The sequence below is a fragment of the Schistocerca gregaria genome, chromosome 2 (genome assembly GCF_023897955.1).
Source record: "Schistocerca gregaria isolate iqSchGreg1 chromosome 2, iqSchGreg1.2, whole genome shotgun sequence".
Classification (NCBI taxonomy): Eukaryota; Metazoa; Arthropoda; class Insecta; order Orthoptera; family Acrididae; genus Schistocerca; species Schistocerca gregaria.
Genome location: NC_064921.1, coordinates 606,186,868 through 606,206,738, shown reverse-complemented (window position 1 = coordinate 606,206,738; position 19,871 = coordinate 606,186,868). Strand labels below are relative to the sequence as shown.

Below are 19,871 nucleotides of genomic sequence, written 5' to 3'. Positions count from 1 at the left end.
AGTGAAAGTAAGTAAAGTGCACCACGCAAGTTACTCTAACAGCCAGAAAATGCGCAATTGCCTAAAAATTGTTTTAGGGGTACTGTGGGTGCCTGAAATGTAAAAAGACATGAAAAATATGTTTACAGGTAACAGAACTGGTGTTAGTCACTATATGGTCTGAGTACTGACATGGTCAGCAGTCCTAAAGAGACATACTCATGTACATACACATACCAGCATCCAATCAAAAACGTTTCTTTAAGTCTCACTGTGAGACAGGAGACACTGATATGTTTGTTACATTCTATGAAATCTTGTACTGGTACAGAATTTGTGTAGTTAAAAGTCTAATTTTGAATGCAGCACAACCCAACCCCTCCCTCCCACCTCCTCTTCATGTATTCTGAATAAGTAACATAATTCTGTACTACTATAATAAATTTTTTGCTTCATATGATTCTGCTGTGAGTCCAAATGTAAAAGTATGTTCCTGACATTCTGAGCAACACTATATTTATTTTTTACTTTCTGCCTAGATGCTGCAGGTATCCCACCATTTTAGAGACACACTATGTTATGTAATTATGAGTCATACTTATGGAATAAACAAACATGTACCAAATTACCAAGCTGTCAAGGTAGCAATTTGTTTCAAATAATGTTAGGTATATATATATAAAACACAATGAAAAAGACAGGAGGTTTCTAAATAACATATTCCAGTTGTGCTTATCAAGTTGAATGTCCTCTTAGGTTTAATGAAATCAGCTAAAAATTGAGAAACTACACAAAACATACTTTGAGACACTATAAGCATATACAGTGTTTACTTCATTGAAAAAACTGTCAGGTCACTAGTTTCTTCCAAAGCAATTGGCCTGCTGGTAATCACTTGGGTTCATTTCAAAGTATGTAGTGCATTTTGAACTCCCTTCCTGTTAGTCACTGTTCTCAGGCACACACTGTAAGCTGTTTACTATAGAGTAGGCCCTACTGATAAAAATATCTACTGAACAGTTGCCAATTTATTGTTTCTTATTTTACTGCTAATATAATGTAAACATTAATTGAATTTAAAATTTCAATATTTCATCTAGCTCATCTTCATTATATTTGTCAGAAAAAAATTGTTTAACATTTTTTTCCAAGTTCTTTGTTATATTGCCCGAGTCTGTGACAGAGCTTCTACAAATATGTGACTGTAACTGCATTGTAGCTTTCTCCTCTTCCTGTCTCTTTATTTCACACTTGGGTGAGATAATATCTCCAACATCTGTTTCACACAGCTGCTGTTTGCCAAAAACTGCATTCCATGTGTTACTAGCAAAGTTATCAGAACTAATATCAGAAACAATTTCCTGCTGACTGTCACAACTTAACAGTGCTGTAGATGTCGATGTTTCTGGTAGCAAAGTAAAACAGAGAGGAGATGAATTCCTTTGCAAGTCACAAACACGGTTTGTGCCTCTTGATTTATAATCACTATAAGTATCATCTCCTGTAGAGAAATATGTAAAAGAACTTTTACTAACATGGGATTGTATGACTTCATTTTCATTAAAGGGGGTTTCATTTAAATGTGTTAATTTTCCATTCCGGTTCCCTGGTGAGACACCAATATTCTCTCCACAGATATTAACAGTGGCATTGGCAGAATAATTTTGAATGGTCTGCTGTTTACACATTTTTGATGTACCTGAGATTACTAGCTCAGAAGGCACTGAATCATCAGAATGTTCATCATCATCTTCATCTGATAAATACTTGTTCCATTTACTACTTTTTACACTTGGAATATTTGTTCCAGTGTCCACAGCTGAAATAGAAAAAAAAGTAATGTATAGATATAGTTTGGATTTTTCATTCATGTACACACAACTTTTTGCTACAAGAAAAACAATCGATACTGGATTAACATTGTTACTATCACTATACCATTTTCTGCACACTGGATTTGTATTCTCCTATTTAAAACAAAGGTCTCTTTCCTCCTCTTATCCTCATTGAGTCGTTGAACATGAGCTCTACAGTCCTTTCCACTTCCTCTTCCAAACACCTGCAAATCAACATGACATCATAATATAAATACATAGTGATACTAATTTGAATAAATAACTCAGTGTTTTCAACTGAAGACACACAGTCTGGCTAATAATTGCATCATTTTTAGTTTCACTTTACATTAAAATGCACAGTCAAGATTGCAATTATATTGCATAACTCTCAAAAAAAAAAAAAAAAAAAAAAAAAAAAAAAAAAAAAAAAAAAAAAAAAATTATCTAGTTTCGGATGAGGTCCCCATCAAATTCAACTTGATGTTAAAAAGGTTCAAATGGCTGCGAGCACTATAGGACTTAACATCTGAGGTCATCAGTCCCCTGGACTTAGAACTACTTAAATCTAACTAACCTAAGGACATCACACACATCCATGCCCGAGCAGGATTCGAACATGCGACTGTAGCAGCAGCGTGGTTCCGGACTGAAGTGCCTAGAACTGCTCAGGCACAGTGGCCGGCTAACTTGATGTTAACTTCAGACACAAAGAATCTTGTCATAAACACAATACAAGAAAATTACTGAAGTGAGCTGTAATGTCCATGACTATGTATTCACTCCTTTGCTAGGTTCTCTTAGGTTTACTGAAATCAACTGAAACATAAGCAACATTACAAAACACACTTTGAAGCACTATGAATATATACAGTTTTCGACTCCTTGCAAAAACTGCTGAGAAATCAAGATGAGCTAGATGAAATATTAAAATTTTAAATGCAACTGCATGCAATTCATGTTTACATGAAATTATTGGAAATCAAACCTCTCATCATATAATGACCTTAGTCTTTTCCTTTGTATTATAAATTAAAACTGTTAATACACATGTTTATACAAGTAGCTACATAAAGGTTTCCTGACAATCCCTTTTATTTCCCATTGAGTAAGACAGATGTGGCAGTCCGAATTTAATACTATTCATTATATTATCAATTAATCACCATTAATCTGCTATTCTCTCTTTTTGGTAATAAATGGACATCACAGAAATAGAGAAAATTATACTGCTTTGAAATAAGGTGCTCCCTTCCCACTTACACTACTATTTAAATGAATGAATGCTTAACAATATTTATCATGTTCTGTAGTTCTCATGACAATGGAGAACCTTCAGGTATGTGGAACGAGTCAAGCTATACATTGACAAAAGACTCATAAAATTAATCTATACACTGTATTAACAATAAACTATCGCCAAACTATATGCTACTCATGTTTATGCCAGATAAATTTAACCAAGGAAATGAGAAAGAAATTTGATGCTCCCACAATTATGTTAAATATACGCTGATTCAGTTCAATACACCGCCTTGTCTGGTGGGGAAGCACCTAGAAAGGGGGAGGAAACGAAATGAAACCTCATAGGATTTGATGTTATTTCAGTGATTACGAAATTGATTAAAATTTACAAATAACATGGCAATATGACGCGGCACCCCCTCTGGCCTGGTTGCTTATGCTTATTCAGTTGTCACGTGTGTCATAATGATCACATCTCCTGAGGCAACTTGGACCACAGCTGTTGTAACTTGCTTTCGACATCCTGACTGCTGGTACTGCCAGAAATGGTACTAGACAAGTTCTATCAGAGACACATCTACGGACCTCGCTGGCTACAGAACAACTGCAACATCATGCAGACAGTTCACAGAGATATTGTTATGTGTAGACAAGCATTTTTCTGTTGAAAAACAGCACCATGATACTGTTGCATGAGAGGTAACAGATGAGGACACAGGATGTCCACAACTTATCATTGTACTGTCAGAATTCCCTCACTCTCTACTAGCCATGGCCTGAAGTCATACCTGATGGCTCCCAGATACCATGAGCAACACCATTGTGCCTCTTCAAAATCTTGGAAGAATGGGATCCCTTCCCAGGTTGCCACCATACTCACCAACAATGGTCATCAAGGGTAGTGCACAACTGCAATTCATCACTGAACACAATGTGTCCCCATCTTCAACAGTCCATGCTTTCCAGTCATGGCACCATCCCAAATGCACCTGTTTGTATTGTGGTGCTAACTGCAGTCTATGCATATGATGGTAATTCTCAAGTATTACTGCTGCTAATCTCCGACCAATGGTGCAGGATGATGCAGAACGTTGCAAGAAGGCCTTTACTTGTTCTCGGATGGCAGACACAGATATGAAAGGGTCACAATGTGCCTGGTGCACAATATGGCAATACTTCCGTGATCTGGTTATATGTGGTCGATGAGAACCTTGACAACAAGTGTGCTTTCCCCCACATTCCCATGCAATCCAACATAAGGCAACGTCACATCCAACTGCCTCGCAGAACTGGATACACCACAATTCAATCTGACAACCAAGTGGAGTTGCGCAATGAGAACCCTTTCAAACTGCTGGTAATGCTGTTTAACAAAAGTAAGCAGAATCTCCATGTTCTTCACAATGATCATGTAACATCAGATGCTGTTCACACTCCTAATATACCCTACAAAACTAAATACACTCATGTACTCAAAGCCATTGCACCAGTCACATAGAGCTACAGCTCTAATCGATTACATACCTGTTGATAATCTATACATGTACGAAGTTACACTGGCATCAGACCATGTCTTGTGTGTGTTCCACTCTCTTTTCTCAGGCAGTGTACTTTTCAAAGAAAAATAGTTTCATCAAGTACAGAATTTTGTTTACAGCACATTACTACTTCTCACACAGTTGTATAACAGACACTGCTATTTGACATACATCTAATACAGCTTTTCAGTTCTCAAATTACATATTCAGACAATTTTTAAAAAAGCTGGCAAATGTGAGTTTAAACTTTCCTTTAAAATGGTTAGGATCCCAATTTCTTGCTTTATCTTAGACAGGACTTGTTGAATACCTTTGCCCCACAGTACACATGTTCATTCTGAACTCTAGACAAGGTGGCATAGTCTATATGAAAATTATTTTTGTCTTATATTGTCACTGTGTGGATCATAGATCAGCTGACACATTTTTATTGCCAGAAATAAAAATCATTAAGAAGTAAACTTATTGGAAAGTCAGTATCAGAATTCCACCATCGTTAAACCGATTTCTGCAAAATATGCAGTTATCTGTGCTATACAGTAATTGTATGGCTTATTTCTGTTGAATAAATATGGTATTTACTGTGTGTGCACTGTCCCAGAAGATAATTCTGTAAGTCAACAAATAGTGAAAATATGCTAAATAAGTCTGATAGTAGAGGGGACTGGCAAGGGAAAGCAATGAGAAAAACACTGAGTAACAATGAAAGGGTAATATCACATAAGTGAGAGGATGTAATGCCAGAAGTTTGAATGTAGTAGGGAAGCAGGCAAATCTGAAAAGAAAAATGCAAATTCTCAGTCTAGATATAAGAGGGGGCGAGTGAAATGAAACAGAAAGAAGATAGGGATTTCTGGTCAGCATCTCATGTCAACAGCAACAGAAAATTGTACGACAAGTACTTCAGTTCTAACATAATGTAGGAGCAAGCACCAGCAACTTGGATTACTAAATTTTATTTAACTTCAGTTTCTATCACAGTTGCATTAATTTTTTTTTTTTTTTTATTTGTGGTGACTGGTTTTGGACCAAACCATAACCAACAAATGAAACATGCTAGATAATATAAACTTTAAAATTTTTTACATTCCATAGAATTAGACAACTTCCATTAGTGTAACTAATATTACATATCTTTGTTGTAAGTGTTGATGTACATTCCCACCAGTATACATGTATACATTAGCCATAACTGGTATTTTTAAATTTATGAAGTTTGTCCAAAAACTTCCACAACATTTGTAATTTCACACCAATGGTGTGTTGGAGTGAAATGTGGTTGGCATCCCTGCACACACCAGTGTTTAATGTGTAACTGCAGGAAGTTTCATTGTTGTATGTCTGTTTTCTTCCATTGTTAAAAGTTTTCTTTTACTGGCCATGCTGATCTAAAATGCATGCACTTTGGAACAAATTGTTAGGGAAATTGACATCATGTGCACTGTTGATTTGTTCTGGCTTTCACCACTGCTGCGGTATTATCTGAGGTTTATCTCCATTATATCTGAGCACGTAACTACATCCTTAGCTGAAGTTAAGAATGTTATGAATTTCAGTTACAATATGATAGTCACCTTATTTCTTACACTGTAGAACTTAACACATTTTGTGTTGTAACTGCAACTCAGCTATCCTGTTTGGAATTCATAAGTGCTCTCATAGGTCAAGAGGTATGCACAACAAATTCCAGTGCTGCAAGGTTAGCTGAACAGGGTAAAACTGAAGCATTTGTACTTTTCTTTCATTACATTGTTCTTCTTAAGTTGTTGAGTTGTGTTGTGTATTCCCACATTCTGCGTAGCTTTTAATTTAATGTCTTCTGTTGCCCCTTAAATGAATAACGAGACTGTTGGCTGGTAAATATCTTCACTTCTTCACTGGTAGGTTAATATCTACCCAATTATACATTGCATCACTTTCATCACTGTTGTGCAGTAGGTAAATTTACAGAGTACGCTGTATACACATCTGGACTCTTGGGTGTACACATTACAAGTCAGTTTTGCCAAAGAAAACTTTAAGGTTTTTGACAAACTCATAGTGCTACTTTCTTACACAGGTATTTACCAAAAACAATACTAGCATTAAAAATAGGACAGGTGTTAATGAGGCTCTTTAAATAAATTAAATGTTGTTACACCAGTGCTCGATTATGGGAACATGTTTTTCAGTTTTGGCTGTTAACAAGACATGTTATTTGACTGCTGAGCGAGTCTTGCAATTAGCTCAGCAAAATTATATTTTAAAGTTAAGTTTCTTGGAGCTGCGACTTGTTCAGTGCTCTCAATTACAGCATAAACATAAACATGGAGTTTTCATATTAACAGTAAGATAATTCAGTTCTGGTTTAAATATGTTATTTCTGATCAATTTAATTCTTATTTGTTTCAATAAACCTTCAGTCCGAGAAATTTGATATAATGTGGAAGGTTCTCTGGGTTTTCTGGATTCTCTGTCATCTGAGCTTTCTAGTGATATATAAATTTCAGAAGCGGTAAACAATATTTGCAATATACATTAAGAGCCAAAGAAACTGGTACACTTGCCTAATATCATGTAGGGCATTGCAAGCACACAGAAGTGCTGTAATACGACACGACATGGACTCAACTAATGTCTGAAGTAGTGCTGGAGGGAATTGACAGCATGAATCCTAAAAGGCTGTGTTCCATTGCTCATGTGCCAATTATAACACTAAGAGTATGAGGGGGTGAAGATCTCTTCTGAATGGCACGTTACAAGGCATTACAGATATGCTCAGTAATGTTCATGTTTGGGGAGTCTGGTGGCCAGCGGAAGTGTTTTAACCTAGAAGAGTATTCCTGGAACCACTCTGTAGCAATTCTGGGTGTGTGGGGTGTCACATTGTCCTGCTGGTATTGCCCAAGTCTGTCGGAATGCGCAATGGACAGGAATGGATGCAGGTGATCAGACAGGATGTTTACACGTGTGTCTCCTGTCAGAGTCATATCTAGATGTATCAGGGGTTCCATATCACTCCAACTGCACACGCCCCACACCATTACAGAGCCTCCACCTGTCTCAACAGTCCCGTGATGACATGCAGGGTCCATGAATTCATGGCGTTGTCCCCATACCTGTACACGTCCATCCACTCCATATAATTTGAAATGAGACTCATCCAACCAGGCAACATGTTACCAGTCATCAACAGTCCAATGTCCATGTTTACAGGCCCAGGCGAGGAGTAAAGCTTTGGGTCGTACAAGGGTACACAAGCGGGCCTTCAGCTCCGAAAGCCCATACTGATGATGTTTCGTTGAATGGTTCACATGCTGACACTTGTTGATGGCCCAGCATTGAAATCTGCGGCAATTTGAGGAGGGGTTGCAGTTCTGTCCTGTTGAACGATTCTCTTCAGTCTTTGTTGGTCCCGTTCTTGCAGGATGTTTTTCTGGGCGCAGCGATGTCAGAAATGTGATGTTTTACCGGATTCCTGACATTCACAGTACACTCATGAAATGGTCATACGGGAAAATCCCCACTTCATCCCTACCTCAGAGATGCTGTGTCCCATCGCTCATGTGCCAACTATAACACCACTTTCAACCTCACTTAAACCTTGATAACCTGTCATTGTAGTAATAGTAACCATTCTAACAACTGCGCCAGGTACTTGTTTTCTTATATAGGCGTTGTCACCACAGTGCTGTATTTTGCCTGTTTACATGTCGCTGTGTTTGAATACGCATGCCTATACCAGTTTCTTTGGCAATTCAGTGTAAAATTGTGTAAATTATGTGTTTCATGAATTTCAGTGCTGCTTCCATGTTGTGGTAACTTTGAGGGATATTTACAAGTTGCGGTCAATAACAGAGTAAATTGAGAATTGTTACACATTGCACTGTTTGGTCTTTTTAGTGTTGTTTTATTACATAATTCCAATCATTGTAGGAATTTGTCGCTAAACATCACCAATTGCTAGAAATTGTATAAATTTGTTTTGTTGGCAAGTATATGTCAATGTCCATGACAGCATATAGAAGATTATTATTCCAGTTACAAGTGTTATTTGTCAAACTTTGGAGTAAACATATCAATTGAACTGCCATTATCCAGGCCCCCCAAGTTTGGGTCTTGGCATCTGATCTGGTTATAAAGTGAACCGATTGATACCATATTTAAAGAACTACAATACCCCCTGAGGATTCCATTTGTATTCCACTATGGATGGAATTCTCACCTTTTTTTGCCCAGTTTTAAGTTAGAACTATGTTATATATGTTACTAACATTTGATATTACAGAAAATTAGCAACTCTTCCTAAAATTCTGTTTATCTCCCAATAAGTGTAAGGAACTCCCCCACTACCACTCTCATACAGAGCAGATTCATTATTTGGATTTTTGGCTTCTATTGCTGTCTTTCTTTACAATAGCTATAAAATACTTTTTGGTACTCTTTCCAACAATCTAGATAGAGTTTTTTACTAACTGCTGCTAATTTTTTCCAAAAGGAATCATTACAAGACACCTTTCCTAAATTCATCCAAATTTTGTTAATCACACATTGTGCATTTTGTTCACTATTTAAATTATCTTCACCCCTGTTACTATTAGACAGAATAGAATTAAGCACTTTCAACGAAAAGAACTTCAGATAATCCTCTTCTTCTTTAGACCTCTCCCCCTATACATCTAATAGCTTCACAATATCTGAAACCTCACTTTCTTCATCTCCTAACACAATTTCTTCACATAAACTAACATAATGACCCACTTCTTCTTCATCATCTTTCATCTCTTCAGCATCTTCATTTAACTTATTTCCCCTTTGAAAAACATTTGTTATCTTATTATCTATTTTGTCCTCATTCTTCTGCTCCAATATCTTGAATTCTCTACTGTCATTACTTTCTAGTCCACCCCCAAATTCTTAACTGAACAACTTGTGTAAATCCCTTTTCACAAACAATCCTCATCACCTATTGTTTCTTTACTTATTTGCTTGTAGACCCCAAACCCACTCCAATATTCTTCATCAGCTGCACCTGAATTTGTTTGAAATACCTCTACTACTCTGTCATCATCACAATTAAGGCTTAAATATTTGTCATTAGTAATGGTCCCTGAGGACAGTGGGACAGCAGCTAGACCTTAAGTACTTGAATAGTAATAACAGAAACCAACAGCTGTAGTGTGATCCAACATCATCTCTTCAAAATATGCTGCCAGTTTCAATGCCAAAAAGCATCATCTTCAGGCCCCTGTATATGGAAATGTGCACAGCAGGACTGTAAAGTATGAGAATACAGACAACAAAAATCACAGTTTGGGACTAAAAAGGGGATAAATCATATCACAAAATTAATTAGTAAAAATATGCTATATTGTTACAAATTCAAAACAAATTTTTAATCTAATAATGTAATGTAATGCATACAATAAATTAAATCAGCAAATCAATCGAAGTCACATATATCCCCAACCAGAAAAACAATGAATATGGGATATACCAATAACAATTCAAAAAACTGATATAACATAATACCAAACAACTGGAGAAAACAAATGCAGCAAAAGCCTAATGAACAAACATTCACTGTATAATGCAAATCCACCAAAATAACAACATGAATTCTAATGACCTCTAACACAGAAACAACATAAAATATATTCTAAAACCTACTATACAAACAGCATTAAAGATACAAAAAAGTATAAACACATGGTCCATTGATATTACCAAGTCACATGCCTAAGGTCCATGACCACAGTGGCATAGTAAATGTGCAACTTGTGTAAGTAAAAGACCCTAAATACAGTATCGCCAAAGTAACAATGAAACAATTCAGCAATGTTTCTGCTAATTACAGGAAAGTTACTCAACATAAAACAATTTTGCCAATATTAGTAACATCCACCATCAACATGTACCTACAGGGTTAAACGTAACCTACATGATACACGTTGACAAACAATTGCCATGGAACGTCTTGTATGGCAAATCGTGTATTGAAACTTCCTGGCAGATTAAAACTGTGTGCTCGACCGAGACAGCCCCCAGGCTGTGGCTAAGCCATGTCTCCGCAGTATCCTTTCTTTCAGGAGTACTAGTTCTGCAAGGGTCGCAGGAGAGCTTCTGTAAAGTTTGGAAGGTAGGAGACGAGATACTGGCAGAAGTAAAGCTGTGAGCACTGGGCGTGAGTCGTTCTTCGGTAGCTCAGATGGTAGAAAACTTGCCCGCGAAAGGCAAAGGTCTTGAGTTTGAGTCTCGGTTGGGCACACAGTTTTAATCTGCCAGGAAGTTTCATATCAGTGCACACTCCACTGCACAGTGAAAATCTCATTCTGGAAATCCTGTATTTATATGTAACAATAGCCTATAAAGTAGACTAATAGAAGACAATCAGTAAAGCCAATAGCCAACATTATGACCACCAACCTACCATCGATATAAACCCATCCAGGCAATAGCAATGTCACCTGGCGAGGGATAATTGCTAGTCAGACATAAGCAGGGTGCATGTAGTATCAGCGAGCGTGCTGCCTATGTGTTGAACGAGGAAGGTGTGCAATCTATCTAAGTTTGACTGAAGGCAGATTGAGATGGCCCGGAGGCTTGGCACGAGCACTTCGGATACTGCACAACTTTTCAGATGTTCTGAAAGTGCTGTGGTGAGAGTCTTCAACATGTGATGGAACTATGGTGGAACTGTGTCCAGAAGTTGTAAGGTTGGGTGGCCACACACCTCATTACAGATGTCAGACATTGTAGGCTAGGCAGACTGTTCATACAGCACAGGTAGTGAACTGTGGCAGAACTAACATCAGACTTTAATGTTGGGCAGAGTAAAAGTGTGTCTGAACACACAGTGCATCAAATACTCCTAAAAATGGGCCTCTACAGCCAATGACCCATGCAACTATGACTTAAATGGGCACATGACCATTGGCAGTGAACATTGGAGCAGTGGCAGAGCACTGCGTGGCCTGATGAGTCCTGATACCTCCTCCATCATACAGATGGGAGGGCATGAATTCGTCATTCTCCAGGGGAATAGCTCCTTGACTCCAATACTGCAGGATGGAGACAAGCTGGCAGCAGCTTCCGTTATGCTCTGTGGAACATTCACATGGGCATCCATGGGTCCAGCGGAGCTCATGCAAGGCACCAATATGGCCAAGGAGTGTCGTACACTGGTTGCAGACCACATACTTCTCTTCACGACTATCATGTTTCCTGACAGCAGGGCATTTTTCAACAAGATAATGCGTCATGTCACGAGGCCAGGTGTGATGGAGTGGTTCGAGGAACACAGTGGCAAGTTCCAATTTATGCATTAGTCCCCCAACTCATCAGATCTGAACCAGATCGAACACATTTGGTATGTGACTGGATGTGGCGTCAGAGCTCATCGCTCCTTCCCCAGAATTTAAGAGAATTGGGTGACTTGTGTGTGCAGATGTAGTGCAACTCCCTCCAGTGACTTACCAAGGCCTCATTGCTTCCCTGCCATGACACGTCGCCCCTGTTATCCATGCCAAAGTTGGACATACCAGCTATTAGATGGTCATAATGGCTTGGCTCTGAGCACTATGAGACTTAACATCTATGGTCATCAGTCCCTGGTCATAATGTTCTGACAGATTAGCATATGTATAAATACACATAAAGGAACATGTACTCTGAAACATCCATATGGGTATTGACTGGAATAAAACCAAAATAACATATGTATTAACGTAAAAGAGCAGGACAATGAACTCCAAAGATTCCATAAGAATGGGAACTCAAACAATAACTTACACAAACGTGACAAACTTTGAGCACACTCTATGTCCTCACTAATCTAGAAAAGCATGGTGCTGTTCGCCCTGTATCCAAACACAATCTACATGAAATAATATTAGATGAAACACATGACCTATATATTACAGCTCAACAGCCTAAACTACACTGCAATAGCAGAACACCAGTGTGAAACCAAATTGTGCGGCCAAAAGGCTCTTCATACAGAGAAAATCAACACTGAACCCACTCCCTGTTACTAATGAACCAGCCTCAACCATACATTTAAAACAAAAATAAAAATGGCAGCTAAGTCATTCACTATATACCATAATATCTACCACAACAAAGTCAGAACCGAACATTACAAAGGCACACACAAAGTAGTAAAGAGGCAAACGAAAGACACACTCACGCATCTTAAAAACAGGAAGTTGTCATCAAAAATATCCAAACCAATTGGTCCAAACAACCATTCCAATAACACAGACTAGGAAACTTTTAAGTAACCCACCAAGTAACCATAACTTACAAATGGCCTCAGTAGCCACTTGGAAATAACCACAACGGCTGTACACATCTGAACCACCAAAATGAACATATTTAGACAAGCACAGTTTCCATCAGAGAAGTCTTCAGTTTAATGAACCACTTTTTCCATCGTTAGATCTAAAAGGTGGTTGTGGTTGATTGTACTCTTGTCACTGTCTGCTGCTATTTTCAAACACTTGATTACCAGTTCTGTCTACATTATAGTTCTGGTTATTTCATATTTGTTCTATCTCTGGGTAATGTTGTTGTTGTTGTTGTTGTTGTCTTCAGTCCTGAGACTGGTTTGATGCAGCTCTCCATGCTACTCTATCCTGTGCAAGCTTCTTCATCTCCCAGTACCTACTGCAACCTACATTCTTCAGAATCTGTTTAGTGTATTCATCCCTCTACGATTTTTACCCTCCACGCTGCCCTCCAATACTAAACTGGTGATCCCTTGATGCCTCAGAACATGTCCTACCAACCGATCCCTTCTTCTAGTCAAGTTGTGCCACAAACTTCTCTTCTCCCCAATCCTAGTCAATACTTCCTCATTAGTTATGTGATCTACCCATCTAATCTTCAGCATTCTTCTGTAGCACCACACTTTGAAAGCTTCCATTCTCTTCTTGTCCAAACTAATTATCGTCCATGTTTCACTTCCATACATGGCTACACTCCATACAAATACTTTCAGAAATGACTTCCTCACACTTAAATCAATACTCGATGTTAACAAATTTCTCTTCTTCAGAAATGCTTTCCTTGCCATTGCCAGTCTACATTTTATATCCTCTCTACTTCAACCATCATCAGTTATTTTGCTCCCCAAATAGCAAAACTCCTTTACCACTTTAAGTGTCTCATTTCCTAATCTGATTCCCTCAGCATCACCCGATTTAATTCGACTACATTCCATTATCCTTGTTTTGCTTTTGTTGATGTTCATCTTATATCCTCCTTTAAAGACACTATCCATTCCATTCAACTGATCTTCCAAGTCCTTTACTGTCTCTGACAGAATTACAATGTCATCAGTGAACCTCAAAGTTTTTATTTCTTCTCTATGGATTTTAATACCTACTCCAAATTTTTCTTTTGTTTCCTTCACTGCTTGCTCAATATAGAGATTGAATAACATCGGGGAGAGGCTAAAACCCTGTCTCACTCGCTTCCCAACCACTGCTTCCTTTTCATGTCCCTCGACTCTTATAACTGCCATCTGGTTTCTGTACAAATTGTAAATATTTTTTCACTCCCTCTATTTTACCTCACCACCTTCAGAATTTGAAAAAGAGTATTCCTCTCAACATTGTGAAAAGCTTTCTCTAAGTCTACAAATGCTAGGAACATAGGTTTGCCTTTCCTTAATCTAGCTTCTAAGATAAGTCGTAGGGTCAGTATTGCCTCACATGTTCCAATATTTCTATGGAATCCAAACTGATCTTCCCCGAGGTCGGCATCTACTAGTTTTTCCATTCGTCTGTAAAGAATTTGCGTTAGTATTTTGCAGCTGTGACTTATTAAACTGATTTTTTGGTAATTTTCACATCTGTCAACACCTGCTTTCTTTGGGATTGGAATTACTATATTCTTCTTGAAGTCTGAGGGTATTTCGCCTGTCTCATACATCTTGTTCACCGGATGGTAGAGTTTTGTCACGACTGGCTCTCCCAAGGCTGTCAGTAGTTCTAATGGAATGTTGTCTACTCCTGGACCTTTGTTTCAACTCAGGTCTTTCAGTGCTCTGCAAACTCTTCATGCAGTACCATATCTCCCCTTTCATCTTCATCTGCATCCTCTTCCATTTCAATAATATTGTCCTCAAATACATCACCCTTGTATAGACCCTTTAGATATTCCTTCCACCTTTCTGCTTTTCCTTCTTTGCTTAGAACTGGGTTTCCATCTGAGCTCTTGATATTCATACAAGTGGTTCTCTTTTGTCCAAAGGTCTCTTTAAGTTTCCTGTAGGCAATATCTATCTTACCCCTAGTGAGATAAGCCTCTACATCCTTACATTTGTCCTCTAGCCATCCATGCTTAGCCATTTTGCACTTCCTGTCGATCTCATTTTTGAGATGTTTGTGTTCCTTTTTGCCTGCTTTATTTACTGCATTTTTATATTTTCTCCTTTCATCAATTAAATTCAATATTTCTTCTGTTATCCAAGGATTTCTACTAGTCCTCATCTGTTTACCTACTTGATCCTCTGCTGCCTTCACCACTTCATCCCTCAACGCTACCCATTCTTCAACTGGGTAATAATTCTTGTAAATATTGCCACTAACTTTTCCTTTATTATTACTGTTTTTGCAGTTGTTATTTGTACATTTTGGTCTCACGTAGCCAAAGTTTTGTCTGTCTGTATTCACAAGTGCTCTGTCTAGTTTGTCTACATACTTTAGAAATTGATCAGCTGAGTCATAAGACCCATAAACCATGCCCCACCATAACCTTTCAGGTAACCGAGGTCTTCTTTAATACATCAGTCTGAGTTAAGTCATCAAAAGGCTGATCCAAATGAACCAAACTCTTTAACTGACCTCTGCAGAATTCTTTCATGGCTCTCTTATAAGTGGCCCATTTAGAAGCTCACTTTTAATTACAGCCTGCTCTGCCTCATGCCAAAATTTTTTCAAGAACCCTTTCTCAAACTCTTCAAATGTCAAAGTGTGACAAATAAGTTGGTTATCCCAAGATAATGCTCCTCTGTTGAGAAATCTTTCAGCAAATGTAATTTTTAAATCATTGCTCATTACAGGAAGTAAATCATCCTTGCAGTGCTCTAAGAAATCTGTATCATTGAAGTTTCCAACCCAAGGCAAACTTTCCACAGGCAAATGGGATCTGTTACTATGCAAAGCATTAAAGAATGTTTGCTTGTAATAATCACACTTGCTTTTGAACATTAATAACATTCTCCTGTAATGTGGATATGTTAGACTTACAATGTTTGTGTGTCTTAGTGACATCTTTCTTTAGCTCTTCAATTTTATCACTTGAAGTCAGTCTCTCAAACTGCGACACAGTCACGAATTGAATATTGACCCAAAAACGGAATCAACATCATTTACTTCATGTCTATGGTCAAATTTTTATGTCATCAGACAACCAGTTTTCTCTATAATGACCATCTTCAGACCTGTTTTGTAAAAACATGTTCTAATATGCTGGAGCCATAGTGGCATCATCATATTAGGACTTTTTTTTTTTTATAAAACAGATCTGAAGACGGTCATTATAGACCGAAACTGGTAGTCTGATGACATAAAAATTTGTGGCCATACATGTGAAGTAAAGAATATTTATTCGAAGTCTTACTACTTTGAGAATTTGATTATTATTAGTTGCAGTTTCCCTCTTACACTTACTCGCTACTTCAGTTTCTTTCAGTTCAACTGTATCCAATCTGGATCCTGTTTTGGTTACCCTGTCTCTACATTTTACACTCTTTTCATCTAGCTTATCTACTTGGTCAGTAACGGCCGCTACTCGGTCACCCAACTTTTTTCTTGATTTAAGCAATCTGATTGCTTAGTTCATTTTTTGTTGTCAATATTGATTGGTCTACCTTCTTAAGGTCATTGTTTATTTCTGAAAATGCATTGTATAACCTCTTAAGTTCTTTGTTGCTTTAGAACACTTTTTTTCTACTTCTGAAAGTTTGCCATTCATTTTACAAAGTTCTTGGAAATTCGATCATTTGAGATTGCGATGATGTTAACCTGTTTACATATGTGCAATAATATGTCTTACAAACATAATTCCCAACTAATTTCACTTTGACCTAGTTCTGAACTGATCTGGCTTAATCCTGCTTGCTCTACACCTGACTGATCAAGTGCTACAGTTTCTGCTGTTGTCTGATGCGGTTCTACCTCATCTTTCTCCATTATTTCCTGGTTCATGTCTGCTAATGATAATGTGGGTAAGCTTCCATGTTGTGGTAACTTTGAAGGTTATTTACAAGTTGTGGTCAAAATAGAGTAGATTGAGTATTGTTGTGCATTAAATTGCTTTGCTGTTTATTAGTATGGTTTTATTGCATAATTTCAGTCATAATAGTAATTTGGCTTGTCACCTAACATTGCTAATCCAAAAAATTATTTCATTTATTATACCAGTATGTACTCGTCAGCATCCCTGACAGCATATAGAACATTGCAATTCCAATTACACATGTTATTCATTAAACTATAGCATAAACATATCAACCAAAATGTAAGATACCCAGCCCTCAGAGTTTGGTGCTTGGCATCCTATCTCCTTGTAACATGAACTGATTGATGCCAAGCATATAATGTTACTGTGTGGCATGGCTGTCTCTATCAGTAGAGTACCATTTCAAAGTTGCTGTATACTTTTTTAAAGACATCAGTACCCTCAGTAACCTTTGTGAATGCAGAAAAGGTGAACTGACCATCTGAGCTTTCTTTGTTGTCCTACTTGATGGTATACCCTTCCAACCTGGAGTAGTTTTGATTTATGTTTGGTCCACTGGAATCTCACAAGCAGCTAGGGAAATAAACGTTGTCTCAGACAGAGGCCCACTTTCCCAAACAAGTAAGCCTTGTACAACGGAAGGTTGACAAGTGCTCCAGAGGCTGCCCACTAGTGATTTTTTTACCTTAAAACTACTGGTACATGGCACACATTGAGGTGAAACTAAGATCTGTCTTATCCATGTAGACTAGCTATCACATAGACTAGCAGCTGGATACAGATTTTCAGCTGCAAGACAGAAACACTACCAAAAGTGCTCACTTCCGATTCACGATATTTTGAAGATTGTGGTGGTTGAGCACGAAGATATCGACTCAGTTGGACACATAATCAACATACTGAATTGCTAATGTCAGTTCTACACACACTGCATGAAAGTACTATTATTAGGAACAGTCTGCAAGTTTATGTTGAGACATTGAGTGTGTTTGAAAGCCGATTATATCAAATATCTTTAACAAGAATTAACATACTATGTCCAACAAGACTAGATTTCGAATCATGAGAACAATACGTAAGAGTATGTAGTTTAATGTAGCATAGAAATATCTTCAATTGTTTATATATCTTTTTAATGCAAAAGAGTAAGTTCTCTTTTTTGGGGCATGTAACACTGTATAATACTAACCAACACAACAAACAAAACATCAATATCTTTTATAGAAAAATTACTTTTGCATTCTAAAAATAAATTGGACACCTACAGAAAATAAACTTGGAGATAGAATTCTAAACCACAGGTATAATTTTAAACAAAACATTATTGCTTTAAGTAAATCAATAAAATAAGCAAGGAATTTTTTCTTGAAATAAAAAAAACACATATTTATTACTTTATCCTGTATTTTAATATAATGTTACCCCCACTAACATCAGATACAATTAAGGTAAGATGATTCTTTGTCTGACTTAATTCGTATGGACTCTTCCCAATGCAAATGAGTTTCCATTAGATGCTGGGGAATCAGCCATACTATTTGCAGGTGACACTGGGCTATTGATTAAAGGTAAGAGCACAATTAGTACTGTTACCAAAAGTAAATTTCTTGGTATCCACACTCAAGAATATCTTAAATGGAATTCTCATATCATGCCCTTAAATTTAAAGAGAGAGAGAGAGAGAGAGAGAGAGAGAGAGAGAGAGAGAACTAGAATATTATGTAGTGCGAAGCTTGTGCAATAACACTAGAACTTAAACAGTTGGTGCTGTGTACTTCTGGGGAAATTTACCCCAGATTAAACCCGAGTTCAGAAAGCAAAAATCAATTACAAGAATAATAAAACATGCATGTAGCATGAGGGTATGTGAACCTTCAAAAAGAAATTTAAAAAATCTGTCTATTCCTGCTTGTGTAGCGTAACACACAGCATGCTAGCTGGTGAGGCATGGAGCGGAATCAGAGCTAGACCGAATCTGTGCAGTAGATTAATGATCATGGGCTTGTACACCTGAGGTATGCGGTTTGTTTAGGCAAATTCTGGGCTGGCTCCCAGATGCCTCAGAGAATACAATATACAATGGATTCAATTATTATTGACTGATAGGTATATTTATTCTCCTGTAGAACAGCACAAATTGTATGGATGTCATCAATAGTTGGCACCAGATGAATATTTTTTCTTGTGTACAGTGTAGTCTGGAAAGGTATTCACAAATGTCAGTATTATTATTAATAATATTATTATTTTATAGTAAAGCAGTACAATGAGCCCTACTGCTATCTGCTTAGACCTTTTCTGTACCTTGAAGACAGTATGGATGTTCCCAATGCTTGTTTCAAAGTCTATCCTTTCATTTAGTTCACAGGAAGTGCTGAAAAATCTCACGCTTTGATAAGAAACAAGGTGGTTTCAGGGTATATTTACCGTCGCAATTACAACTTCCCCGGAAACATGATGGTACAGGCCTGTCAAATCGATCTGTTACATAGATATAGTACTATTCCTATTTTCGTGACTTCGGAGGGACAAGTAAAATTCACTCTTACTGTAGATGTTACCATTACAATCACATTTATAATCGTTGAAACTCACTTTCGGTTACGTTCTTGAGATGCAGACACAAAAACTCACTTGTGGGCAAAATATAGCACTCACCTTCTTTATTGACTGCCTTTCCCCACATATTTTGCAATCCCATTTTTTAGATTTCTTAACAATATGGACCTGAAATGTAATTACATTCAACATCTACACGTCATGGACTTTGCTGACGAACAGCTGAATCCTGCCATTAATCTACTATCAGGTTACCTGGAATGTTTCACACGAGTAACATTGTAGCACATGTAACTCTTGAGACATTGTTTTGCTGGATACATAAATCAAATAACACTTTACGGCGTTAAAATATGCTGCAGAAGAGCAAATTTAAATCCCTACATAAACCGTACTTTATCTCGAGTTTGGCGCTGCGTTTGTCACTTGTCCGTGCTTTCTTATTACAGATTGTGTACCATAACGATACAAAAATTGTTTTTGATTG

The 19,871-nt window shown here is 37.5% G+C and overlaps 1 protein-coding gene across 2 annotated transcripts; it reads right to left on the bottom strand.

Annotated features, from left to right (window-relative positions):
• Nucleotides 1-711: 711 nt before the first annotated feature.
• Nucleotides 712-19,722, bottom strand: LOC126334562 (uncharacterized). Of its 2 annotated transcripts, XM_049996941.1 has the most exons (4): nucleotides 19,640-19,722; nucleotides 19,484-19,552; nucleotides 1,918-2,038; nucleotides 712-1,798 (listed from the first exon to the last, which is right to left on the bottom strand). In XM_049996941.1, exons 1-4 carry the CDS (start codon nucleotides 19,688-19,690, stop codon nucleotides 1,056-1,058), a joined length of 984 nt encoding a protein of 327 aa, XP_049852898.1. In that variant the 5' UTR covers nucleotides 19,691-19,722; the 3' UTR covers nucleotides 712-1,055. The 2 variants fall into 2 exon arrangements, with proteins under 2 accessions (XP_049852898.1, XP_049852899.1); XM_049996942.1 differs by lacking the exon at nucleotides 19,484-19,552 and having other exon boundaries at nucleotides 19,640-19,720.
• Nucleotides 19,723-19,871: the final 149 nt, after the last annotated feature.

Bases quoted from the DNA above. Each gene is read 5' to 3' on its own strand.
- LOC126334562 (XM_049996941.1), bottom strand. From the start codon at position 19,690: ATGTCTCAAGAGTTACATGTGCTACAATGTTACTCGTGTGAAACATTC. The intron at 19,553-19,639 runs GTAACCTGATAG...ATTACATTTCAG, and splicing joins ACTCGTGTGAAACATTCCAG to GTCCATATTGTTAAGAAATC. The intron at 1,799-1,917 runs GTATAGTGATAG...TTTCTATTTCAG, and splicing joins AATCCAGTGTGCAGAAAATG to CTGTGGACACTGGAACAAAT.